The 27,817-nt window shown below is 43.1% G+C and overlaps 1 protein-coding gene across 1 annotated transcript; it reads left to right on the top strand.

Moving 5' to 3' along the window:
* The first annotated feature begins 173 nt into the window (after window positions 1-173).
* LOC140595375 (signal-regulatory protein beta-1-like) lies at window positions 174-27,817 on the top strand. Its single transcript, XM_072736207.1, has 6 exons — window positions 174-281; window positions 15,959-16,312; window positions 18,170-18,490; window positions 19,077-19,415; window positions 24,852-24,959; window positions 25,486-27,817. The coding sequence occupies exons 1-6, from the start codon at window positions 212-214 to the stop codon at window positions 25,557-25,559; spliced, it is 1,266 nt and encodes a 421-aa protein (XP_072592308.1). The 5' UTR covers window positions 174-211; the 3' UTR covers window positions 25,560-27,817.

Raw genomic sequence — 27,817 nt, 5'->3', positions numbered from 1 at the left:
TCTCTCTGAAACATAAGAAGAGGCCCTCCTCACCCTGTGAGGCCTTGTCTGCCTGACTTCGGTTTCACAATCCAGAATCAGAATGTGGCCTCACAGCTATGTCACTGCATCATAGATGCTTCCTCTTATTTCACAAGAGGGGCAGAGAGAACAGAGGCCGGTTCTCCCCAGAACACACATTTGTACGGAGCAGAGTCCTCTGGCCTCCACAATGTCAACTTCTACCTCCGGACCTAGCCCTCCTGCTTACCTGCTGCTGGCTCTGCTGTTGGGACTCACAGGTGAGCATTGCTGTGGGGAAGACTCCCCTTTCCCTGCCCCCTCAGTTTCCCTTGCTCCTGGACATTGAAGGCCTCTAGGTATGCACAGATATGCTATCAGGCCTGTCACACGAGGCCAAGGACTGGGTGTCATTTGAGAGCATGAAATAAGGGATCTGAGCATTTCCTCTATGGATCCATCACCTGTAGCTGGGTACCAGAGGTGTCCAAACAGACAATGATAACAATGATAATGACATTGTGTGTGTTCATTGATCTAATCCTCACAACACCCTGCCTGGTAGCTCAGACAGTCCTCCTGATTGTAGATGGGGAACCTGAGGCAGAGAGGGCAATGGGCCCAATTTCACTTATCTAAGTCAGAGTGGCCCAGCTGGGATTCATGTTCAGGCCACCCAGCTCCATAGAGCATTCTGTTAACCACATTATGCTATTTCGTTCTTAGTGGAGGCTAATTGCAGAAACATCAGAAAATACAGAGAGGCAAACAGAAGAAGAGCCATCACTTATCATACTCAGGGGTCTCTAGAGTTCCAGTTCTGCTCTGTGTACTTCCAAACTTGTGAACGATGTGTTGGTTATTTCCTATATGCCAAATTTTTTACTGAACTGTAACATGTATTAACATTTCATTTAATCCTCAAAATGATCTGCATACTAGCATGCTAGGCCACACATTGTATATACTTGGGAATGCACTTATGTGTGCATGTATGTGAGGAAGGCTGCATACATGGATTTGCTTACACATGCAGGATTTCTATCTTTCTTTTCCTTTTTAATTTAAAACCAACAATTAATATATACTTTGTTATTAGTTTCAGAGGTAGTTTAGTGACCATCAGTTGCATATAACACCCAGTGCTCATTACATCACATGCCCTCCTTAATGCCCATCCCCCACTTACCCCACGCCCCTCTTCCCCTCCCCTCCAGCAACCCTCACTTTGTTTCCTAGAGTTAGGAGTCTATTATGGCTTGTCTCCTTCTCTGATTTTGTCTTATTTTATTTTCCCTCTCTACTCCTAGTCTCTGTTTTGTTTCTTAAATTTCACATATGAGTGAGATCATATAACTGTCTTTCTGATTGACTTATTTCACTTAACATAATACCCTCTAGTTCAACTCACATCATTGCAAATGGCAAGATTTCAGTTTTTTGATGGCTGAGTAATATTCCACTCTATATATACCCCATATCTTCCTTATCCATTTATCTGTCCATGGACATCTGGGCTCTTTCTATGTTTTGGCTATTGGGGACATTCCTGCCAGAAACATTAGGGTACAGGTGCCCCTTTGAATCACTATGTTTGTATCCTTTGGGTAAATACCTAATAGTATAATTGCTGGGTTGTAGGGTAGCTCTATTTTTAACTTCTTGAGGAACCTCCACACTGTTTCCCAGAGTGGCTGCACCAGCTTGTATTTCCCAACAATAAGAGGGTTCTCCTTTCTCTGCATCCCTGCCAACATCTGTCGTTTCCTGACTTGTTAATTTTAGCCATTCTGACTGCCATGAGGTAGTATGTCATTGTGGTTTTGATTTGCATTTCTCTGCTGTGGAATACTGTTGAGCATTTTCCCCACGTTTGTTGGCCATTTGTATGCCTTCTTTGGAGAAATATGTGTTCATGTCTTCTGCCCATTTCTTGACTGGATTATTTTTTGGGGGGTGTTGAGTTTGACAAGTTCTTTATAGATTTTGGATACTAGACCTTTATCTGATAAGACATTTATAAATATCTTCTTCTATTCTGTAAGCTGTCTTTGAGTTTTATTAACTGTTTCATTTGCTGTGCATAAACTTTTTATCTTGATGAAGTCTCAATAGTTCATTTTTGCTTTTGTTTTTCTTGCCTTTGGAGGTGTGTCTAGCAAGAAATTGCTGTGGCTGAGGCCAAAGAGATTGCTGCCTGTATTCTCCTCTAGGATTTGGATGGATTCCTGTCTCACATTTAGGTCTTTCATCCATTTTGAGTTTATGTTTCTGTATCTGTAAGAAAATGATCCAGTTTCATTCTTCTGAGTGTGTCTGTCCAATTTTTCAACACCATTTGTTGAAGAGACTTTTTTCCATTGGATATTCTTTTCTGTCGGTAGGTAAAAGATAAAAATATCAAAGATTAGTTGACCATAGAGTTGGGGGTCCATTTCTGGGCTCTCACTTCAGTCCCATTGATCTATGTGTCTGTTTTTCTGCCAGTACCATACTGTCTTAATGATCTCAACTTTGTCATACAGCTTGAAGTTCAGAATTGTGATTTCTCCAGCTCTGGTTTTCTTTTTCAACATTCCTTTGGCTTTTCAGGGTCTTTTCTGGTTCCACACAAATTTTAGGATTATTTGTTCCAGCTCTGTGAAAAATGCTGATGATATTTTGATAAGGATAGCATTGAATATGTAGATTGCTTTGGGTAGCAGACATTTTAACAATATTTGTTCTTCCAGTCCATGAGCATGGAAAGTTTTTCCAATCCTTTGTGTCTTCTGCAATTTCTTTTACAAGTGTTCTATAGTTTTCAGAGTACAGATTCTTTACTTCTTTGGTTAGGTTTATCCCTAGGTATTTTATGGTTTTTGGTGCAATTGTAAGTGGGATCAACTCCTTAATTTCTCTTTCTTCTGTCTCATTGTTAATGTATACAAGTGCAACTGACTTCTGAGCATTGATTTTATATCCTGCTGCTTGCTGAAGTCCTACATGAGTTCTAGCAACTTTGGGGTGAAGTCTTTTGGGTTTTCCACATAAGGTATCATTTCATCTGCGAAGAGTGAAATTTGACTTCTTTGCCACTTTGGATGCCTTTTATTTCTTTTTGTTGTCTGAACGCTGAGGTAGGATTTCCAGTACTATGTTGAACAACAGTAGTGAAAATGGACATCCCTGTTTTGCTCCTGTCCTTATGGGAAGAATTCTCACTTTTTGCCATTGAGGATGATATCTGCTGTGGATTTTTCACATATGGCTTTTATAACATTGAGGTATGTTCCTTCAATCCCCACACTGCAAAGAGCTTTAATCAGGAAAGGATGCCGTCTTTTGTCAAATGCTTTTTCTGCATCTATTGAGAGGATCATATGGTTCTTGTCTTTTATTTTTTAAAAGAAAAGTTTATTTGTTTATTTGAGAGAGATAGCAGAAGCAGGAGGAGTGACAGAAGGAAAGGAAGAGGCAGGATCCCCTCTGAGCAGGGAGCACAACATGGGGCTCATTCTAAGGATCTCAACAAGATCATGACCTGAACTGAAGGCAGACACTTAACTAACTGAGCCACCCAGGTATCCCAGTTCTCGTCCTTTCTTTTATTAATTTGCTGATGTTGAACCACCCTAGCTGCTCAGGAATAAATTCCACCTGGTCAGGATGAATAATCTTTTTAATGTACTGTTGGATCCTATTATTATTAGTGTCTTGGTGAGAATTTTGACATCCATGTTCATCAGGGATACTGGTCTGTAATTCTTCTTTTTGGTGGGGGGTCTTCATCTGGTTTTGGGATCAAGGTAATGCTGGCCTCATAGAACAAGTTTGGAAGTTTTCCTTCCATTTCTATTTTTTGAAACAGTTTCAGGAGAATAGCTATGAAATCTTCTTTAAATATGTGGTAGAATTCTGCTGGGAGACTGTCGGGTCCTGAACTCTTGATTGTTGGGAGATTTTTAATTACTGCTGTAATTTCTTTCCTGGTTATGAGTCTGTTCAATTTTTCTATTTCTTCCCATTTCAGTTTTGGTAGTTTATATGTTTCTAGGAATGTGTCCATTTCTCCCAGATTGCCTAATTTGTTGGCATATAGTTGCTCATAATATGTTCTTTTTTTTTAATTAATTTTTATTGGTGTTCAATTTACCAACATACAGAAAAACACCCAGTGCTCATCCCGTCAAGTGTCCACCTCAGTGCCCGTCACCCATTCCCCTCCAACACCCACCCTCCTCCCCTTCCACCACCCCTAGTTCGTTTCCCCGAGTTAGGAGTCTTTATGTTCTGTCTCCCTTCCCGATATTTCCCAACATTTCTTTTCCATTCCTTTATATTCCCTTTCACTATTATTCATATTCCCCAAATGAATGAGAACATACACTGTTTGTCCTTCTCCGACTGACTTATTTCACTCAGCATAATACTCTCCAGTTCCATCCACGTTGAAGCAAATGGTGGGTATTTGTCGTTTCTAATTGCTGAGTAATATTCCATTGTATACATGAACCACATCTTCTTTATCCATTCATCTTTCGATGGACACCGAGGCTCCTTCCACAGTTTGGCTATTGTGGCCATTGCTGATAGAAACATCGGGGTGCAGGTGTCCCGACGTTTCATTGCATCTGAATCTTTGGGGTAAATCCCCAACAGTGCAATTGCTGGGTCGTAGGGCAGGTCTATTTTTAACTCTTTGAGGGACCTCCACACAGTTTTCCAGAGTGGCTGCACCAGTTCACATTCCCACCAACAGTGTAAGAGGGTTCCCTTTTCTCCGCATCCTCTCCAACATTTGTTGTTTCCTGCCTTGTTAATTTTCCTCATAATATGTTCTTATAATTGTTTGTATTTCTTCAACGTGGGCTGTGAGCTCTCCTCTTTCATTTATGATTTTCTGTATTTGGTTCCTTTCCTTTTTCTTTTTGATAAGTCTGGCCGGGTGTTTATCAATCCTATGAATTCTTTCAAAGAATCATGCCCTAGTTTCATTAATCTGTTCTACTGTTCTTTTGGTTTCTATTTCATTGAGTTCTCCTCTAATCTTCTTTTATAAATTTATTTTTTTATTGGTGTTCAATTTGCCAACATATAGAATAATACCCAGTGCTCATCCCGTCAAGTGCCCACCTCAGTGCCCATCACCCAGTCACCCCCACCCCCCACCCACCTCTCCTCCCACCCTCCCTAGTTAGTTTCCCAGAGTTAGGAGTCCTCTAATCTTTATTAATTCTATTCACCTGCTGGGGCTAGGTTTTCTTCACTCTTCTTACTCTGGCTCCTTTAGATGTAAGGTTGTGTTGTGTATTTGAGACTTTAATATTTCTTGAGAAAGATCTGTATTACTATATACAACCCACCTAAGACCACCTTTACTGCATCCCAAAGGTTCTGAACTCGTGTTTTCATTTTCATTTGTTTCCCTGAATTAAAAAAAAATTCTTCTTTAATTTCCTTGTTGACCCATTCAATCTTTAGTAGGATGCTCTTTAACCTCCGTGTATTTGTGTTCCTTCCAGATTTTCTCTTGTGATTTAGTTCAAGCTTTAAAGCATTGTGGTCTGAAAATATGCAGGGAATGATCCCAATCTTTGGCACCAGTTGAGACCTGATTTATGACTCAGTATATGATCTATTCAGAGAGTGTTCCATGTGCAGTCTATAAAAATGCATATTCTGTTGATTTAGGAGGAAATGCTTTGAATATATCTGTGAAGTCCATCTGGTCTAGTGTGTCATTCAAAGACCTTGTTTCCTTGTTGACCTTATAATATCTGTCCACTGTGGTGAGTATGGTGTTAAAGTTCCCTACTAATATTATGTTATTACTAATGTGTTTCTTTAATTTGTTATTAACTGTTTTATATAATTGGCCTCTTCCATATTAGGGGCATAAATATTTAGAATCTTCTTGTTGTGCAGACCCTTTAATTATGATATATTGTCCTTCATCATCTCTTATTACAGTCTTTGGTTTAAAATCTAGCTTGTCTGGTATAAGGACTGCTACCCCATCTCTCTTTTGAATGTCCATTAGCATGATAAACAGTTCTCCACCCCATCACTTTCAATCTGGAGGTGTCTTTGGGTTTATGATGAGTCTCTTGCAGACACAATATCAATGGGTCTTGCTTTTTCATCCAATGTGATACCCTGTGTCTTTTGATTGGGACTTTTAGCCCATTTATATTCAGAGTAATTATTGAAAGATAGGAATTTAGTTCCATTGTATTATGTGTAAACTCCCTGTTTTTTTTAGATTGTCCATGTTCCTTTCTAGTCTATGTTACTTTTGGGCTCTCTCTTTGCTCCAAGACTCCCATTTAATATTTCTTGCAGTGCTGGTTTAGTGTTCACAAATTCCTTTAGTTTCTGTTTGTCCTAGAATTTCTTTATCTCTCCTTCTATTCTGATTGACTGCCTTTCTGGGTAAAGTATTCCTGGCTGCATATTTTTCTCATTTATCGTCTTGAATATATCACGCCAGTCCTTTCTGTCCTGCCAAGTCTCTACGGACAGGTCTGCAGCTAGCCTTACGTTTCTACCCTTGTAGGTTTCAGACCTCTTGTTCTGAGCTGCTTTCAGGGTTTTTTCCTTCTCTCTGAGATTTGTAAGTTTTGCTATTATATGTTGAGGTACTGACCTATTTTTATTGATTTGGAGGGGGAGTTCTCTGTGCCTTCTAGACTTGAATGCCTGATTCCTTCTCCAGATTACAGAAGTTTTAACTACAATTTGTTCGAATAAAACTTCTGCCTCTCTCTCTGTCTCACTTTCTCCTCTCTGTTTCTCCTCTTTCTATTGCGACCTATTATTCTAATATTATTCTAATATTATTTTCCTTTACACTATCACTGATCTCTCTTTATGATCTAGTAGCTGTTTTTCTCTTTTTCACAGTTACCTTATTCTCTTATCATTTTGTCTTCTATATCACTAATTCTCTCTTTTACCTCATTTATCTTCACAGTTAGAGCCTCCATTTTTGACCATATATCTATTAGTAGTAGCTTTTTAAATTTCAGCCTGATTAGATTTTAGTTCTTTTATTTCTCTAGTAAGGGATTCTCTAGTGTCCTCTATGTTTTTTTTTTTTTTTTTTTACAAGCCCAGCTAGTATCTTTAGAATCATTGTTTTGAATTCTAGTACTGACTAGACTTCATTCTAGTACTGACTGTTTTGAATTCTTGTACTTATATCCATGTTGGTTTAATCTCTAGCAGTATGCACTGCCTCTTGTTGTCTGTTTTGTGGTGAGTTTGGCCGTCTTGTCATTATGTCCAGAAAAGAATAGATGAAAGAGGGAGAAAATACAAAAACACCAACCACACCAGAAAAATACAAACAAATCAAAAGACAATAGAAAGGAGAGAGAGAGAGAGAAATCAAATAAGAAGTGAAATAGAACAAAACAATAAACTAGATCCTGGATGTATCTTGATCGATTTGTTAGAAGAAACTAGATCCCAAAATAGGAAAGAAGGAAAAATATGTATACAAAAATAAAATGGAATACAATGAAAGAAATGAAAAATGAAAAAATATACATATTAAGTAAATGTAAATTTTTTAAATTTATGTATTCATTTATTCATGAAAGACATATATAGAGAGAAAGGCAGAGACACAGGCAGAGGGAGAAGCAGGCTCCATGCCCGGAACCCGACGTGGGACCTGATACCGGGAATCCAGGATCACGCCCTAGGCCATAGGCAAGCGCCAAACCACTGAGCCACCCAGGGATCCCCTGTATATGTAAAAATTAGACTTAAAAAAAGACCTTAAAAATTGATATAATAAGAAAATAGCTGTAAAGGAAAAAAAAATAGAGTAAAGAAAAGAAGAAAACCACGAATGCTATATACTGTTTTTCCCAAGAGCTAGAGGTTTGCAATTCTGTATGATTGGCAAACTTGGTATTAGCCAGATGTCCCTACTGATCTGGGGGAGGTGCCTGTTGCGCTGGTTCATGAGTGTCCTTGCTCTGGTGGAATTACACCATCCTTGCCAGGGGACCAGGCTAAGTAATCAGCTCTGGATTCCTCTATGTGGATTTTGTTCCCTGAAGACTTTGCATGCCTTTTAGGGGATAAAAATTGAAATGGTGTCAACCCTACTCCAGCCCCAGAGCTGAAAGATTGTAGCCCCCATTCTTCAATGTACCATCAGGGAAAAGCAATCACTTTTTTCTCCTTAGTTTCTATCCACACTCTGTGTTCACCCAGCCTGTTACCAAGTGTTATATCTCAGAGGGCAACATCATTTGAAGTCTCAAATTTTAGGGACTACTCTGATAACCACCATTCCTCCTGGGGAAGAAGGGAATTTCATGGGGTTCTGCAGCTTCCTGGGCCCTTGCTTGGAGAGCGGTCACCGACCATGCCACCATTCATTGTTTATGGCAACACCTAGCTGAAAGCCCACTCCTGGGCATGCTGTTTGCAATAGGCTTCCCCACTCTGATGCCTGCAAACTCTGCTGCCTTCCCTGTTATTCCTGTGACCCCGGGGATCCTGACGTCCCAGTCCCACCTAGGATTCAGCCCCATTCACCACCTGAGCCTTTCAGACAGGAATGTCTCCCACTGGAACAGACTTCTAAAAGTTCCAACTTTGTGCTCCACCGCTATATCACTTTCTGGTACCTGGCTTATGGAGGCTCCTTCTCCTCCCAATTTATCTTCTCACATATCACCCTGGATTCACATCACTGCACCTCCTACCTTGGTGCAGTGAGTACCAATAGTACCTCCTACTATTCTATTTGTAGAATTGCAGCAATTCATTTCTCAGATCTCTAGTTGATTTCACATGTGCTCAGAATGACTTGATAACCATCTAGATGAATTCCAGGAACCAACAAAATTAGGGTCCCCTCTCCTTCTGTCATCCTACCTCTGTATAAGTCCACACCTGGGATTTTTGAAAACATTTTGCTTTTTTTCTTCATAACATGTCTAGTCTCCATAAAATGAACACTGAACAGATACTTGGATCCTTGCCTCTCAGCTACTCACTCTCTTTTGAATTCTCTAAACTTATTGCTCACCCTCCACTAAGTTCTTAAGTAAAGCAAGTTTCTCTTGACAAAATGACTAGAACTTTGTGCATTACTACTATGGAGATCCCCCTTCATGTTGGATCTGGGTGGGAAGAGGGGAAAGAAGGATAAAATATTGTGGAGATTACTGCCTGTATGACCTGCATCTATAATTATATCCTATCTACGTCCCAATCCCAATCCCAATTATCTGATGTTGGGTGATGCCTCCATGTCAGGAAATCTCATGAGGAATAAGTGTCCAATTTCTTGAACACTCACTATGTAGCACACACACCTGGAAATGCCTAATGCCTATGTCTCTTATGTCATGTGATCTTAGTATCCAAGCTAGACATTCTTGTCCCTCCTATCTTACAGATAGGAAGAGGAGGCAGGAAAAGGTCCAAATCCCTCAATGGTACATGGGAGGGGTATGAGTGATTTTAGGCAATCTGATGCTAAATCTCATGGGCCTAAGCATTGATCTTCTCAAACCCTACAGCCCCACTGCCATCCCATGAGATTCCTGTAGATCTGCCAAACAGTGTGGGAAGGGTGGAGTGTGGAGAAAAGCATTTGTGGTTTGCTTCTCTCAGACTCTTGTTTCCTGGGTATATGCAAATAGTTGTTTCTCCCTATAGGCAAATAGTTGTTTCTCCCAAGCCATGCATGTGGGAAACTCAGATTCTGATGTAAATTCCTGAGAAATTCTCCAATGAAGATAGACCCTCAGGGTCCCAGAACATGGTCACATTACAAAATTCACACATTACACAAATATTTACTATACACTTACTAGGTAACAAGGACTGTTACATGAACATAGGGCACACTGGTGAATAGAAGAGACAAAGTAGTAGCACTCCTGAAACGTATGTCATAATGGAGGAAAGGACAGGAAAAAATAGACATAACAAATCGGAAATAACGTTGCATTCAGCAACTTTTAAGTGTTAAGGGAAAAAAACATGACAGACATCTGGATAAGACAATGAGAGAATCTTCATGGTGGGATGTATTTACACAGGTGCCTGAGTGGCCATCGTGAGACGGGAAATAGAGCACAGATTATAAGAAGGTTGGCCATGATTTTCTGGGGGAAGAGCCTTGCTGAACAGCATGGGAACAGCATGAGAGTAGAATCCTCTGCCTCTATTCAAGGACTTGGGCATTGATTCTGACCGAAATGGTTGCCATTACAAGGTTTGGAAGAATAAGTGACAAGATCCCATATGAGTTTTAAATTATTCTAGTATTTGATGTAGAATGACCACCTTGGGGCATAGACAGAAGCAACTAGAGCATTCAAGAGCTCATTGTGTTCATGCAAACGAGGAAAAGTCTTGAGCAAGCTAGCAGCCAAGAGAAAGGGGAAAGAGGTCAGATTGTGGGTCCATGCAGAAGGAGAGGTCAGGATTTCCTGATATGTAGGATTTGGGGTGGGAAAGAAAGGTTCCAAGGCCTTGGGACTTGAGCGTCTGGGAAATGTGCAAGAATGTGGAGGCAATTGAGGAGTTCAGTTTGGGAAATATTAACTGTGATAGGTTGATTTCTATCTAAGGAAAATGTCAAGAGGCTGGTTGGGCACACAAATCTGGAGTCAGGAGCAAGGCCTGGGCTAGAGGTAGAAATGTGAACTTTATAGATACAAAATGACAGATTTTCACCTTTCACTGGGTCCTCTTGACCCTCGCAATCTTCTTCCCTTTGTCCTCCAATATTCTCTCCATTTTACCATCCAACACACATTCCTATTTCTTCCCCTTTTTATCTTAGCAGTTCAGTTTCCTGATCCCAATCTTCTTCTCTAGACTTAGAGAAACCACACCACCTGACGTTCTTGCCACGCCTGCAACCTGCCTGTAACAGCATGTGCCCTCCTGAGGACACATGTTTGCTTGCAAACTGCTAAGTGCATGGGTTTTACCAGTTCGCACTCTGCAAGGGTGAATGACAATGTTCTCACTGAGGAGTAACTAAGAAATAGAAAAGAACCCTGGGTGTATGTGTGGTGCCACAGCGCACAGCAGCTGCTCCTCTGATGTATGTCTCTGCCTGGTTTTTAGGACACTTCAAGGAAGAAGGAGTGATTTTGTATTTCTTGATGTCTCCAGAGACTGGCTGGTCACTGAGACCGGAAATCCACCTGCAAAGTCTTGCAGCTGCAATTAAAGGATGCCTGAGGGTGACTCATGTCCCTTCAACACATAGTTCATTGTCCAGATACAGCCAGTCTCCCAGAATTCCTTTCAGAACATGAGTTTGAAGCCTGCTGTTTCCCCTGCTTTGTGGCTCCCATGGTTCTACCTCCCCCTTGATGGGCAGGTTTCTCAAATCTACCAGCCTTTGGAACAATATCTTTTCTCTTTTCCCACCAACCATTTATTTCCAATACAAAGTTTTACATGGGGTGATTATCTTCTGTGAGCATACAATTCTTACTGTGCTAAAAGACATGTAACATAAAATCTACTGTTTCAGCCATTCTTAAGGATTCAACTCAGTGGCTTAAGTGCATTCACAATATTGTGAAACCAGCACCACTGTACATTTCAGCAACTCTTTCAACATCCCTAGCAGACACTTCCCATCCATTGGACAAGAATTCCTCATTCCTTCTTCGGCTACAACTATTGGTAAACTCTGTCCTACTTTTTTGTACGTATGAATTTGTCTTTTCTCAATACTTCATGTCACTGGAATCATATATCTGTCCTTTTGTTTATGGCTTATCACTTACAATAGTATTTTTTAGGTTTACCCATAGAGTATATCAGAATGTCATTGTTTATTAAGGCTGAGTGATATTCCATTGAATATATCTACATTAACATTTTGTTTATCCTTCATCACTTGATGGAAATGAATTTTTTCTACTAACCTTCGATTATTGAGAATAATGCTGGTGTGAACATTGATGTCCTGACTACATACTTATAATTTAGTGGATATTTACCTAAGAGTTGAATTGTTTGGTCATATGGTAAATTATATATTTTAAATTTGAAGAACACCATTGTTTCTACTGTGGCTGCACCATTTTATATTCCTACCAATGATGTACAAGAGTTTCAATTTCCCCACAACTTAGTCAACCTTTATTTTCTGATTTCTTATGTATTGTATTGTTTTGTTTCTGATAAAAGCCAGCCATCCTAAGGAATGAAGAGATATCTCACTGTGGTTTTGATTTTCATTTTTCCAATGACTGGTGATGTTCAGCATCTTGTCAAATGGTGCTTTCTCACCATTTGAATACCTTCTTTGGAGAAATGTCTATTCTAGTCTTTGCTCCATTTTTTAACTGGGCATTTTGTTATTTGGTTGTTCAATTATAGGAGTTCTTTATAATGCTAGTTATTAATCCATTGTGAGAAATATGCTTTGCACCATTGAGTTAACTTTCTCCTATTCTGTGAGTTGTTTTGTCACCTTTGATATTGTCCTCTGCTGTACAAACGCTTTTAATTTTGGTGAAGACCAATTCATATATTTTTTATTTTCTTACGTGTGCTTTAGGGGTCATGCCCTAGAAATCACTGTCCAATCCAATATCATGAGTTTTGCCTATAGTTTTTCCTCAGATGTTTATGGTTTTAGCTATTACACTTAAGCCCCTTCAACCAATTTGAGTTCATTTTTCTATGTAGAGCAAGGTAAGCGTTCAACTTTATTCTTCACATTTAGATATCTTGTTTTCCTAGAACCTTATGTTGAAAAGGCTGTTCCTTCCTCTATTGAATAGTCTTGGCACTCTTGTTGAAAATCATTGGACCTTATATGTGAAGGTTTGTTAGGGTCTCTATTATATTCCATTGTTGTATATCTGTATTCTATTCTCAGTATCACAGTACCATGATGATTACAGCTTGTAATAGATTTTCAAATAAAGAAGTGTGAGTTCCCCAACTATGTTCTTTTCCAGGATTGTTTGGTGATTTGGCATCTCTTGAGATGAATTTTAGAAGGGGGATTTTCTGTTTTGCCAAAAAAAAAAAAAAATGTCATGGCGATTTTGATAGTGATAGTGTTTGAATCTCAAGATTGCTTTAAGTAATCCTGATGAAGTCTTCCAATCCACCAATGCAGGATGTTTTTCATTTTTCAGTGTTTTGTGTCCACGCAAAAATTTACTTCTAAGTATTTTGTATTTTTTGATGTTAGTATAAGTGGAATTGTTTGCTGAATTACCTTTTTGAGTTGCTCATCACTAGCATATAGAACGCTCCTGATTCGTGACTATTGATTTTGTATAACACAAATCAGCTGAATCAATTATTAAGTCTAACAGTTTATGCTTATGTGAGGAATCTTTAGGATTCTACTCATGAAATCAGGTCATGTACAAAAGACATAGTTTTACTTATTCCTCTACAGTTTAAGTGCTATTTACTTATTTTTCTTGCCTAATTGCATTTCTGGAATCTCCAGTATTGTGTTGATACAAGTGGTGAAAGTAGGCATCTTTGCCATGTTCCATGTTCTTAGAGAAAACCTTTCAGACTTTCCCCATGAAGAACGATGTCAGCTATGGTTTGCATGTATTACTTTATCGTTTTATGTAAGTTTCCATCTATTGCTAGTTTCCTTGTTTTTATCATGAAAAATCTTTAATTTTGTTGGCTGATTTTTCTGCATCAAATGAGATATCATGTTCATATATTCTTAATTCTGAAATTTGGTCTATTACACTGATTTTCATGTGTGAATCATCCCTGTATTCCACGAGGAATTTCACTTGGTCATTTTGTATCATTCTTTTAATATGGTGTTGAGCTGGTGTTGCTGATGCTTTGTTGAGCATTGTTCCATCAATATTCAGACAAGATATTGGTGTGCAGTTGTCTTGTAGCTCCTTTGTTGGCTTTGCTATCAGCATAATGCTGCCCTAGGATGAGGCTCATAAACTAGAATGGCTTAGGAGATTTTTTTCCTCTTAAATTTTTTGGAATAGTTTGAAGAGGATTAGTGTTTGTTTGTTTTTTAATTTTTGGAAAGCGTCTCTCATGAAGCTATATGGTCCTGGGCTTTTCTTTGTTGGGAGATTTTTGATTATCAATTCAGTCCCTTTACTAGTGATATCCTATTCAGAAGTTCTATGTGTTCATGATTCAGTCATAGTAAGTTGAGGGTGTCTCAAAATTTGTCCATTTAATCTAGGATATCTGGTTAATTGGTGTACAATGTTTGAGATATTCTTTTAGCATTCCCTTTATTTCTATACAATGGTTAGTAATATATTCCTCTTATTTCTGACTTTAGGTAGTGAAATCATTTCTCTTTTCTTTGTAGTCAATCTAGTTCAAATTTGTCAACTGTTGGTCATTCTGAAAAGGTACTCGAGTTTATTTCCCCTCTTGTTTTTCTATGCACAGTTTTTAAATCTCTAGCCTTCTTTACTTCCTTCATTGTGCTGCCTTTGGGTTTATTTTTCACTTCTTTTTCTAATGTCTTACAATGATAGTTGTTAATAGATTTGTGATCTTGCCTCTCTCTAAATGTAAGCATTACACCGATAAATTTTGGCTGGCACTGCTATCACCTCAGACCATAGGTTTGGGCATGTTGTGTTTCCATTTTCTCTTTTTTCTTTTTTGTGTGTGTTTCTATTTACATTTATCTCAAGATGTCCTCTAAATCCTCTGTGATTCCTACCTCACCCTTTTGCTTATTAAGAGTGTGTTGTTTCATTTCAATAGATTTGAGAATATTGATTTCCTCTTCTGTTACTGATTTCTAGTTTTATTTTACAAAGAGCTTCTTCAGCTCCCTGCTTGAATAGTCCTTCTAGTGAGTTGCCTGCTCACTCAGCCTGTGTGATGACGGCCCATACAAAAGGTTTCCTATCTAACTGGTTTCTGTAATAGTCAGGGAGACATGTGGTCAACGTGGCCTTGCACAGAGGTCCGTATCCTAATACCCAGAACCTGTGAACAGTTTTCTCTAACACAGCCAAGGAGATTTTGCAGAAGTGGTTATGAATCTTGATGTGAGATTATTTTAGATGATCAAAATGGCCCCGACATAGTCACAAGAGTCCTTGTAAGAAGGAGGCAGGAAAGCCAAAGTTAGAAAAGGAGAAGTGGGAATAGAGGCAAGAATTTGATATGTTAAGAATATGGGAACTATGAGTAAAGGAATGTGGACAGCTTCTAGAATTTGGAAAAGCAAGGAAGAGATCTCCGGAAGAAAGGCATCATGACTGACTCTTGGTGTTAGCCCAACAACACTAATTTTGGATTCCTGATCCCAGAATTTTAAGATACTACATTTATACAGTTTTCAGGCACTAAATGTTTAATAATTTGTTACAACGGCATTTGGAAACTAATATAATGTGATTTCAGTATGGGAAAAAAATCCCAGAGATTTAAAACGCTGTGTTACTTCTCATTTAAATTACCTGTTCCTTGTGTATTGGAAGCTCTGCCATCACTGTCACTCAAGTATCCAGACAAAGGAAGGGACCTCAGCATGGGATTTCCATGTGAAAGAGGAAAGTTGGTCCACAGAGGTTCTTGAAGTTAAATGCAGAGCCCAGGAAATACATGTTCCCTTCAGCTCACATACAGTGGTCTAAGGAAGTCTCGTGGTCCTGCTGAATGCAAGGGATCAGAAAGTACAAACTTTCATGAGGCTGGAAAGTGGACACCCAGAGACTTTTGGTGAAGTATGATGCTTCCAGAGTGCTGAGGCACTCAGACCTGGTGTGCCACACCACTGTGTCTCTCTGTGCCTTAGTTTCCTCATTTCGGATAGGGTCTCACCTTATAAGCTCATTATGAGGGCTGCATGCATGTACATGCAACATGATGAGTCATGTCCCACTCACGGGGTGCACTCAGTCAATGAGCTGTTGTGGATCAACCCTTGAGGAAACATGCAGGATCACATAAGGATGGATAAATGACTTCTTTGTTTCCCCACCAGGTGTGGCAGGTGAGGCAGAGCTGCAGGTGATCCAGCCTGAGAAGTCAGTGTCTGTCGTAGCTGGAGAGACAGCCACTCTGCACTGCACCCTGACCTCCCTGATCCCCGTTGGGAAGGTTGAGTGGTTCAGGGGGACAGGGCCAGGCCGGGAGTTGATCTTCCATTTCAAAGGAGGCCACTTCCCCCGAGTAACAAATGTTTCAGACTCTACAAAGAGGAACAACATGGACTTTTCCGTCTACATCAGTAATATCACTCTATCAGACGCGGGAACCTACTATTGTGTGAAGTTCCAGAAAGGAAACCCCGATGTGGAGTTGAAGTCTGGACCAGGCACCCTGGTCACCGTGAGTGGTGGGTATGGCATGACATCCTTCTTCCCCTGGTTATGACAAGTCAATAAGAATGCCCTCCATTGTCTAGGCAACAGCTAAGAATCAGGTGTTGTAGTGGGTGCCCCTGATTTCAGCCCCTTACACATATATAGAAAGTTGAGGTCTAGAGATGTTATGCTATTTGCTCAAAGTGCCAGTGGGAAAATAGTGGGAAAATCTAGAATCCCAGGCTGAGGGCTCCACAGCTCTTACCTTTTCCAATCCTGACCAGCTCTCTGGTTTCAGGGATAAGGGAATGAAAGTCTGAGTGACTTTCCCAGTCACAAGGTCTGACCTCAACCCTGGCTCCAGAGAGCACTCCCCTCAATGTATTACTGTTCTCTTTACTCAGCACTTATTGAGCACCTGCTGTGTGCAGGCTCTGCTCTGGGTGTTGGGGAAGCAGCAGGGAACAAAACAGGCAAGAGCTTCTCTCTCATGAAGCTTAATTTCCCTTCCCTTCCAGTGAGAATAAATGCCCCTTTTGCAGAGAGGTGGGTCAATGTCTTTCTTTCAGCTTCAGAAAACTCACAACGAGAAGAGGCACCGGCTCAATGTTTTCTCTGACAGCCCTCAATGGAAATGATGCCAGCGTTAGGGCATTTGTTGTGAGGGTGTAAAGAAAGCTTCATGCAATTCGAGTTCTAAATTACAAAATAGTGACTTAATCTCCCCACAGCCCCTGGACAGAGACAGGGAAGGTAGCCTTATCGTGATGGTGCAAGTATTACAGAACTTCCAAATGGCACATCCCCTGAGGACGACTGGAGGGCATTTTCTGGAGGGTGTTTTAGGTCCCTTGAGCAAGACTTCATATTCTAGACTCAGTTCTTGGGACCTCACGTCTTCCCTCTGTTGCTGAGGCGCCAGTAGGTCTTGGTACCCAGAAGGACCCTTCCCCATAGTTGCTTACAGTTTAGAAACTCAGAGGGAAAGGAGGATGGTGTCACTGTCGGGCTGGAGAAGGTGGGACACTTGCTCAGTTGTGGACAAGAAGCCTGGAGGCCACAGGAAGTCCCTAGGGACGCAGTAAGGGGTCGGAGTAACCTCTTTGTACCTGGATGAAAATAGTTTGGTTCCTTGGTGAGGTATAGACAGAGACTATCCAGGGGGGTTCTCTCACAAAGTTGTCTTCATTTTTACAGATAAGGAGATCATAGGGAAAAATTTCCAAAGCCAAGCTCTGTACAGGGGCCAGCAGCTCCATTTACTAGGGCTTGAGGAGAATATTCACAGGGGGATTCAACATTATAATGAGGTTGACTTAATTGTAGGTCACTTTCTGATTCATCTGCTCCTTTCATCTGCATTTCTGTGTTAAATTCCAAACCACTGCATCATTGCCTCACTTGCCCCTCACTGCAACCCCAGGGAAAGAAATGCCCGCTGTCCCATTAAACAGATGGGGGAGCCGTGCTGTGCCATGTCCACACCTCTGGTCAGCCAGCCAGCCTGGTTCTGGCTTCCATGGGGTCCTGCTCCACCCCTGCTTCCCCTGTAAGGAAGCTGCACAGGCTCTCTGAGGTTTCCAGGGAGGCAGCTAGGAACCCTGGATACCAAGAGTGAGAGCCATCAGAAATGTCCTTCCTGTGCCCAGATTGCTGGAAGTCAACTGGCAGAGGAGAGAAGGGACTCTGAACTCAGGGCTTGGACTGCACCTTGGCCCTGTGCCCAACTCAGTTCAGCTCTGGAAACTCCTTCCTCCTCTGTGTGATGAGGTGATGACACTGCTCTCCTCACACTATCAGGAGGGCTGAGGCTTCTCCACAGTGTCACACGTATGGTTAGTGCTGTTGACTACCGTCATGCTTACTGTTCATTGATGCTCCTCTTGTAGCCAAACCCTCTCCCCCTGTGGTGTCTGGCCCCACGGCCAGGTCCACGCCTCAGCAGACAGTGAGCTTCACCTGCAAGTCGCATGGCTTCTCCCCCAGAAACATCACCCTGAGATGGTTCAAAAACGGGAATGAACTGACAGCCTCTCAGACCACTGTGTACCCAGAGGAAGACAACGCTTCCTACAGAATCTCTAGCACAACCAAGCTGGTGCTGGCCCTGGAGGACGTTCACTCCCAGGTCATCTGCGAGGTGGCCCATGTGACCCTGCAGGGGGGCCCTCCTCTTCGTGGGACTGCCAACTTGTCTGAGGTCTTCCGAGGTAGATGCTCCTCACCCCCAGCCCAAGCCCAGGTGTGGCCCCCAAGCCTAGGAGCCTGCCGCTCCCCCAATCCGCTCCAGGCCTTCCATTGCCTGGAGTCTGAATCTGACAGACCCTCCCTGTGACCCTGCACCTGGATGTACAGTCTTCTCCCCTGTTTCCATGGCACCTGCCTGGTGAACACCGACCACCTGCCAAGCACTGTGCTAGGCAGTCTGATTTTCTTTACCATAGCGCTTACAATTATTGAGCACCTGCTGTATTCCAAGCCACCGCGTGCTTGGTGATTTCATTTGTTTTGCTACACTTACTCTGTTTTAACTGCATGCCAGGGGCTGTGTGTCTTGATTTCACTCATTCTTGCCCTAATAGGAGCTATTGGTCCTTGAGCTCCTACTGTGTGCTGGCACTGTACTTAGGGGTGTCATTCATATGCGAAGACTGCCCTCAGTATTTGAGCACCAGCTGCATGCCTGGCAGTGTTCTGGGTGATTCCCTTGCTGTGTAGTGGGAGCTAAGTTTTCAGCCCCTCCCCTGTGATCTGTTTGTTCCATAAGGTCAGAGCTTCTGCTCTGTGCTGTTTCAGTTCCACCCACCTTGGAGGTTTCCCAGTACCCCATGGCAAGGGACCAGATCTATGTCACTTGCCAAGTGGAGAAGTTCTACCCTCAGCGCCTACAGCTGACCTGGTTGGAGAATGGAAACGTGTCCCGAACAGAAACTCCCTCAGTGGCCTCCAACCTCCTAGAGAACAAGGATGGGACCTTTAACTGGACGAGCTGGCTCCTGGTGAATTCATCCATCCACAGGGAAGATGTGGTGTTCACCTGCCAGGTGCAGCAAGACGGGCAGCCTGCAGTCACCAAAAACCATAGCCTTGTGGCCTCTGCCTGCCAGAAGGACCAGGAAATATATAAAACCCAAGGTGAGGTCTCAGTGGGCCTATTCCTAGCACCCTCCCCCTTGCTCCTTACCTGACAGTGATTAAGGCACTGTGCCAGGCCAGCCACCTCGTCCCCCTGTTGTTTCTCACCTAAGGGTGGTCTCTACCCTTCTAGAACTTCCCATCATCACCAATGCAAGTATCTGTACCTGCCTCTCTGAAATCCTGGAAGGTAGCCCTGGGGACCTGGAGTTTTAAGTTTTAGGTGACCATGGGTAGTCACAGCATGGGCCTCCTCTCTCCCACGATTTGGGACAACAGGGTATCAATATTCATGATCGCTTACACCACATTTACTTTATGTCCAGTTCATTTCTGATCTCCTTTCCTGCTTCAACCAACCCTGTGACCTTGGAATTTTACAGAAGGGACCCAGGGAGCAAAGTGGGACAGATGGTAAAGATTTCTTGCCCTTAGACTAGGTGATGAGAAAAACGATTGAAAGGAAACTGGAGCTCCTAAAACAGGACCAGAGACTTGTACAACAAACATGTGTTCATTATAGCAGCAGGGCATTGTCTCAAGGGCGTAGAGAGTCCCCTTTCCATGATCAGAATATTTCTTATTTCTCTCTCATGTAACATCAGCAGGAGGTTGAGCCAGGTTTCCAGAAGTCTGCTCTGGAGTCCCTCTCAAAGGCCCATGATCCTTCTAACATGCCCTATGGCTTGTCTTCACTGCTCAGTCAGCACTGGGTCATCGAGTGTCCATGTTCTTGCTGGCCCTGAGAGTAGAGAGAGGTAGGTTGGGGAGACCTAATGATTTCCCTTAATAGGAGAGGTATGCAGAAGTTGCATCATTGTGTCCAGTAATGACCTAGTCATGGGTGCACATCCAGTTGCAAATGGAGTTCATAATGGTGTGGTCGTGTGATTAATGACATTGGTTTTTCTACAAAAGCAATACCGTTACACACCTTGGAAAATTAAGAATAATTCCCTAATATCACCTCAAATGGTGTATGTATTCATATTTTCCACATTTCTTGTATAACTTTATTTTGCACATCGAACTTGGTTTTAATTCATCTGTAAATACTTCGAGGAATTTTCCTGTGAAACCCCTGGGCCTCCACAATTCTTTCTTTGTTTGGAAAAGAATCTGAATAGCTAAGACTACTCAAATTCTTCATTTCATATTGGATGCTTGTGCCAGGCTGTGCTTTTGAGGAATTTGGTCCTTTTCCCTTCAGTTGTCAAGGTTCTGCCCACTGATTGCTCGTAATGTTACCTTGTTATCCTTGATGTCTGTGGTGATACCTCGTCTCATTCCTGATACTGCAAGTATGTCATTTGTCTCTTTTTTTGTTGTCAGAATTGTTAGAAGTTTTTCATTTTATTGAGCTTTTCAAAGAACCCGCTTTTGTTTCAGTGATTTTTCTCTATTGTTTCTCTTTCCAATTTCATTGCTTTTCCCCTCATTTTTCTTGTTTGAGTTTATTTTGCTCCTTTTCTTTTTTTTTTTTTAATTTTTTTTTTTTTTTCTAATTTATGATAGTCACAGAGAGAGAGAGAGAGGCAGAGACACAGGCGGAGGAAGAAGCAGGCTCCATGCACCGGGAGCCTGATGTGGGATTCGATCCCGGGTCTCCAGGATCGCGCCCCGGGCCAAAGGCAGGCGCCAAACCACTGCGCCACCCAGGGATCCCTATTTTGCTCCTTTTCATTTTTTGAAATGGGAACTGGTGTTATTGAGTATAGACCTTTCTTAGTTCGAATGCCACTCTTGGGCCTCCTTCTGTGCTGGTGGAGTCAGGAATGTGGAGCCAAGGTACCTGGAGCTGTGTTCTTCCTCGAGTTCAGGGCACCCATCGTGCCTGCATTCCTCTTCCATCTATCAGGGCCCTCCTATGCTTGGACCTCATGTGATTTCCAGAGGTCAGGCTTGCACTCAACCAGGAGAGCAGGGAGAGAGAACTCTACATAATCATGTCTGGTCTACCTGGGTTGGGTTTTTGTCTTTGGTCTTGCACTAGGCTCAGACCAAGGCTGTTACTTCTTATACTTCCAGTGGTCTGGAACCGACAAGTTTCCTACGTGCTAAGGTTCGAAATGGATATTGGGGTTGTCTGGCTTGGCCTTTTGGGCGCAAGTACGATATGCCTATGTGTCCCTGATGTACAAGGATGCCACCCCCCCTGGGCAACCCAAGGCAGTGACCACTGCCATCATGGGACCAATTGGTGTGGTGTAAGGATGCATATCTTTTTGTTCATGTTTATGGTACTGAGGAATTTTACAATACTTCTAGCTTAAAAGAGCTCCCTTCTCTCAGCATAGCATGACCAGGTATGTTACTAGGGCTTGGGGTTGGTTGGCTGGTTCGGAGAGCGGGAGACAGGCTCTGAGTCCTCTGATCTTTCTAGTACTTTGTGGGGAACCCAAGTTTGCCTCCTCCATTGTTCTTTCTTCTCTTCATCACTCAATTTGGAAACAGCACTTCTTTCTCCTTTTTTGCCTTTGCCTCCCACAAATTATGCATTTTAATCAAGCCTCTCCCTTTTATTCACATTTGTTGGCCTAAAATGTCCCTACCTCCCTGTATTAGGTTCCTATTACTGCTATAATAATTAGCAAGTGAATAGTGGCTTAAACACAAATTTATTTCGTCCATTTCAAGGGATGGGATGGCAGGGCTGTGTTCTTTCAGGGGACTCTGGGGGAGAGCGGGCGTCCTTGCTGTTCCAGCTTCTAGAGGCAGCCACACTCTTCGGCAGAGGGCCCCACACACTCTGACCTCTGCTCTGGTCGTCATGCATCTTGCTCCCATTCTCTTGCCTCCTTCTTTCACTTGTAAGGGTCTCTGTGATTAAGTTGGCTCGGCTCAGGTACTCCAAGATAAACCCATGCAAAACCCTAACTAATTACTACACAGTCTTTCTTGCCATTTAAGGTACCAATTGTTCCCACTCTAGGGGTTCTGGGCTAGCCCTCTTATGTCAAGCATACTTGGAAACCCCCTCTGTGTCCTGATCTGCAGGACACATTTCCAATATTTTCCTACTTTTAGCTGTATTGTATATGGGAGTGGCATTTCTAAATACCTCTCAGGCTCCTTGGCTAGCTACCCTTGTCTGTTGCACTTGCCCTTTCCTGAGCAAGTGAGCGTGAGAGGGCAACATGTAAAGAGTAGTGCATTTGGATTTGGTGGCTTTTCCCTTTTTTCTCCCAGAGATTTTGCAGTTTGGGCATTGTTCTCCAAGGACTACTGAGAGCCAATTTTCCATAGTATTTAGTGCCCTTTTGTTGTGTTTTCTTTGGGTTCAGAGTCTGTGTTTGGAGATGAGTAGCCAAGCTGCTACTTTGTCCTCAGCAGACACAAGTGTCCTGAGGGCTTTGAATGCCTTGGCCCCGAAGTCCTTATCCCACATCTCCGTATCAATCTCCCATATTTCCCCCAACACGTTCCCTGTTCTGGCACAGCAGGTGCCCTGTAGCTGTAGACTTCAATCCTCTTTGTAGCACTCTTTGATGCTCTTAGGATTACGTTGAACCCAATTATGTCCTCAGCTTTTCTTCCCTTTGCCTGTAGGAAGTAAGAGTCTACAATGTTGCCCAGAAGTCCTGACTTTCCCAAGAACCTTTCATGTGTGATCAGTCGGACTTGGCTTTCTTTTGTTTTAATTTTTTCATCAGCTTTCTCTTTTCATTGTCCTTTTCCAAAGAGTTGATGCCCAGTAACATCCACCCAGTCCCATAGTTCTCATAATTACCAACTCATTTCCAGAATTCCAGGGCACTCCCCTCCTATGCTTACACCCTCCGGGGTCACCACAGTGAGGTTCCAGCAGTGACAATAGCAGAGCAAGCTGGTACCTACCTTACTCTACCTCCTACCAGGACTGGGGCCCTCTTGGCCAGCCAGTTGATAGAGATCCTGGTCCAAATGTGCACTTTAGAGCTGGCTTTCCAGACCCCTCCCAGACAAGATCCACATGTCTTGTGTCCTGGGAAGCAAACTCCAAGATGCTATGAGAAGGGGTAAAGCTCACTCTGAAATGCTGCCCAATCCATATGTGTGAGAGAGGGAAGGAGGCAGGACTGGCAAAGGGAGATGTTGAACACAATATAGCACAGCAAGACGGGGAGCTCAGAGAGAGCTGGCAATCTGGATGCTCTTTGTGAGTTGTTTTAACTGGAGTGAAGAGGCTAGTGTCCACTTAGCCTCCACTTCTTCAGTCCTCTACTTCAGGCTGCCTGCTAGAAGCAGGTGCAAAAGTGGGTAATGCAGCTCTTTCTACTGAGAGAACACTAGGTCTGGACCCATTTGTGACCTACCATCCTCCAGCACCCCAAGGGCAAATATGGTGTGCTCTTAGCAGCTTCCTTTTTTCTATTTCTTAAAAATTTTATTTATTTATTCATCACACACACACACACACACACACACACACACACACACAGAGGCAGAGACACAGGCAGAGGGAGAAGGGTAGAAGCAAAAACCAGTCATTGTGAAAAGGCAAATATAAAGTTGTGCTTCCTGACCCAAGCTCTATGTCCACAGAAACATAGCAGCTGGTGTAGGTACTGGGGTCCAGGTGGGCTGGATGGTGTTTAAATGCCCTCCTAAGCATTAGACTCCATTTCCTTCCCTCCCCAGGAGGTTTCAAGAGATCAGGCCACCTTGAGGCCTCCGTCAGCACATGAGAACCTGAGGTCATCAAGCCCTTACATGGAGCAAAGCAGGGCAGCCTTCACCTTGTTCATATGACACCTGCCCTCACTCTACTCAAGGCTGGGCTGACATTTGTTCTTATTACCCTGGTATTGAACTTGTCCTGGCCCAGGGACAAGGTCTCAGAGTTATCCCATGAGACACCAATGAGGGAATGCCTGGGATTTCTCACTTTTCGGTGACCCTCCTTCAACTATGAGCTTATTCCCTCTTCAGAAAGAGGATATATGACCTGACTAGGTTATATAAGGACTAGGACTAGTCCTTATATAAGGACTAGGTTAGTAAACCACACTTACAGGTTACTGAGCCCCATTCTCTCCACTCCTTCCCTCAAGAAGGACACCTGTGTAGCCTGAGAAAGGTGAGCAAGATAAGGAACTTCTTACTCTGAATTCTGCTTCAACTTGAGTGCAAGGGTGATTCACGACTATCAGAGTGTTGATGGGGCCCAGTTGACCCAGATGGAATAATTGGAGGCCCCACAGAATGGACTCCAAGGTGCCCCGTCTTCTGCTTTTTCAAGAACTTATTTATTTACTCATGAGAGACACACAGAGAGGCAGAGACATAGGCAGAGGGAGAAGCAGGCTCCCTGCAGGGAAGCTGTTGCAAGACTCGATCCCAGGACCTTGGGATCATGCCCTGAGCCAAAGGCAGATGCTCAACCACTGAGCCACCCAGGTGCCCCCCCCCCCAGGGTGCTCCTTAATATGGTGTCTTATGTCCCTTCATTTCCAGACCCAGAGCTGTCTGCTCCACTGCTGACAGCTCTCCTCCTGAGCCCAAAGCTGCTGCTGCTCATCACTGTCTCTGCCATCTATGCCCACAGGAAGCAAGGACCTAACTGTAAGTTTGGGTCAGGTAAGGCAGGCAAGGTCAGTCTCAGTAGGATCCAGGTGGAAGAGAGGCAGCCCACAGAGCACAGAGGGTCAGCACCCATCTGGAGTAAAGAGCAGGTGACACACTTCCCTTGATGCCCTCAGAAATCTCAGGGACCCTCCAGGAGGTTCCCAATACCAGGGAGTGTGGGGGAGGGGCTGTAGTTGGCGGTTGAGGTTCAAGGACATCAAGAGTGTGCACAGAGTCCTAGAGGTTCTGGGAAGGGAGTGGGCAGAGGGCCTGTGTGAGGGGCAGCTTGTGCAAGGAATCCCTTGGAGACCATCCCTAGATTATCAAGCATGGGGCTTCTAAGGATACAAGGAGTCTGCGTCTAGGAGATGCTTATAGGTGCCAGATAGTTGCTCTGAGGAGGGCTCCTGGCTGACCCTCTGTGGGACAGACTGGATGGGATGGGGAAGGGGGAGTCAGAACGTGGGGGAGAGCCTGAGGTGGCAGTGTCCTATATCAGGGGCTGCCTGACCTCCCACAACAGGTGCCCCAGGAGGAAAAGAGCACCAAGGACATAGCAGACACGTGGGGAACATTTCTGGAATGATGAGCAGATAATTAAATGTGGACATGGATCCCACACCTCCTTCCTCCTCCCCTGCCACACGCCACCATCAGTGTCTGCTGCCTCCTTCCTTCCCTGAGAGGCCCAGCCTAAGAGAAGGAACAACTAGACGCTTCCACAATTCTGCTCCATATGCATTGCTTCCCCCAGAGGCCAGCCTACCCACAGATCTTGCGGCTCCTTCTCACAGTCCTTCTGCCCTCAGCACTGGGTCTTCATCCCTGGGCCTGACCAGGATCCAGGGAACTTGCTCCGGGGACTTATGTAAGGACATATGTCTGGAATATGAGGAAGAGTTCACATCTACACATATCAGGCATCTCAACCATCTCCTGGGGACTGTGGCCATGAACTACACAGTCATGTCCATACTCTCAGGAGTTATTCCTGCCAAGCCCCAGATTTCCCAGCCTTGGTGAGGTTCCCCATTGCGTCGTGAATAGAAATGAATTCCATCCTGGTCTGATGAAGAGAAATGATTCTCCTTCTTCTGCCTCCATGTCCTACTCCTCAATCCCAGAGAGAAAATTCCCTCCTCCCAGTGATGGAAAGGTTAGCTCTTCTGTCACCTTCAACCTTCCCAACCCCACTGCTCATGTACACCAGCTGGCAGTCCAGGAGGCCGGAGCCATCCTTGATATCCTTTCATTATATACCACATTCAATTCTGCCTTTGGAATTCTAAGTCCCATAGCAGGATGGTAAATGATAAACAATCTACTCCCAGAAAGGATAAGAAACCTGATTTGTAGTGCTCATGGACATCTGTGCTGTCAACACTCCGACGTGGCCAATGACAAGCTGCCAGCATTTTCACAATTAGCTCACAAAACTCTCAGGAGTGAGTGTAAGCCTCCTCCCACACACCAGTGAGCTCTACCCAGAGTCTGCACACTGTTCACTCCCAGGGCTGCTTGCTCCCTGATCCTGGCCACCAGCATCTGTTCCTGGACCATTGCTTCCTCTCTAGCAGGCCCCCTAGTTTCAGCCACAGTGATTCCATAAAAATGGAGTCAAAGTATATGTCTCCTCTGTTTCCTCCCCCTAAGGATCTGCATGACCGTCTCTCCCTCTTTCAAGTTCTGCTGACATGTCACTTTATTTCAAGCCCCTTACATAAACCACCCTTATAAAATATCAATTCCTTCCTCTTGCTCTGTGTTCTGATAGGTCATAGCTGAATTGAATTGTTTCCCCAGAACTTATGGTCAGTGGACATGATAAATGGAGGCCAGTGCTCATTTTGTAGGAGATTGCGGGACAGAAGCAATCACTGTTTGGCTGAAACATGCAACGTTACCTCAGCAATTAACGGGCAAAATAATGATTCTTCTGTGACCTTCACAAAAGTTTTTCAAAACATAGAAAAACTCTTTAGCTATCTATTGTGAAAGTTATAGGGAAATTAAAAAACAATAAAACTATCGTTTACTTGATATATGGTCATTTGAAACATTAGCAACACTGAAAAGGCTTGTGTTTTATTTTTTTGTAAAGACCTATCAAGAGTAGTTTGCACAGTGCTTGCATTCTTCTGACCTCACACTTGACAATATAGAGTCAGCATCTGACTTATCTCACTCTGTTCTCAATTGGGATCAGCTTCCAACATTCCAACTCTTGCACTTTCTTTTTATTTTTTTAAATTGTTTTTCAACTCTTGCACTTTCAATGTTGTGAAATCTTTACAGTATTAATTTAATTATTTGCTGGTGTCACTTCCTTGGGACACTTTCACACATTGCCCCCTGCTTCAACCACCACTCTCCTGTTTCACGGGGTAAGTTTGCCTTCATTCTGTTCCTTAGGCTGCATATCCACACACTGGGGACCAGCATCCCTGTCACCATTCCCATGGTAGCTAGGCCTTCATGAGCTCCACTCACATTCAACGTGAACTTCACCTGCAGCCTCATCTCTTCTTCTTTCTCCATTGCACTCTCAGCTTTGTGCCAATTCCCTTTTGTCATTTTTTTCTACCTTTATGCGATGTCGCTGTGGTTCTTTGCTGAGAGAACAGAGGACAACACAACAGCCTGTGCTGCTGTGTGTGGTAAAATAAGTAACAGGGTCACAGAGATGAACCACTACAGTCTTTGAAAGATGTGATGCTTACTTATCGTGATGAGCATTTGCTAGTTACATAGGGATTTGTGGCCTGAGGAAGAACCAGCAGTAGAGTTTGTACTTCATGCCATTGCTCATGGTAAATTCCTTGTGGTCAATAAAAGTTGAAATGTGTGTTTGGGGA

This window comes from Vulpes vulpes, chromosome 14 (genome assembly GCF_048418805.1).
Source record: "Vulpes vulpes isolate BD-2025 chromosome 14, VulVul3, whole genome shotgun sequence".
NCBI classification, from domain to species: domain Eukaryota; kingdom Metazoa; phylum Chordata; class Mammalia; order Carnivora; family Canidae; genus Vulpes; species Vulpes vulpes.
Note: the sequence above shows the minus strand (reverse complement) of the source record. Positions and strands in the feature narration are given on the sequence as shown.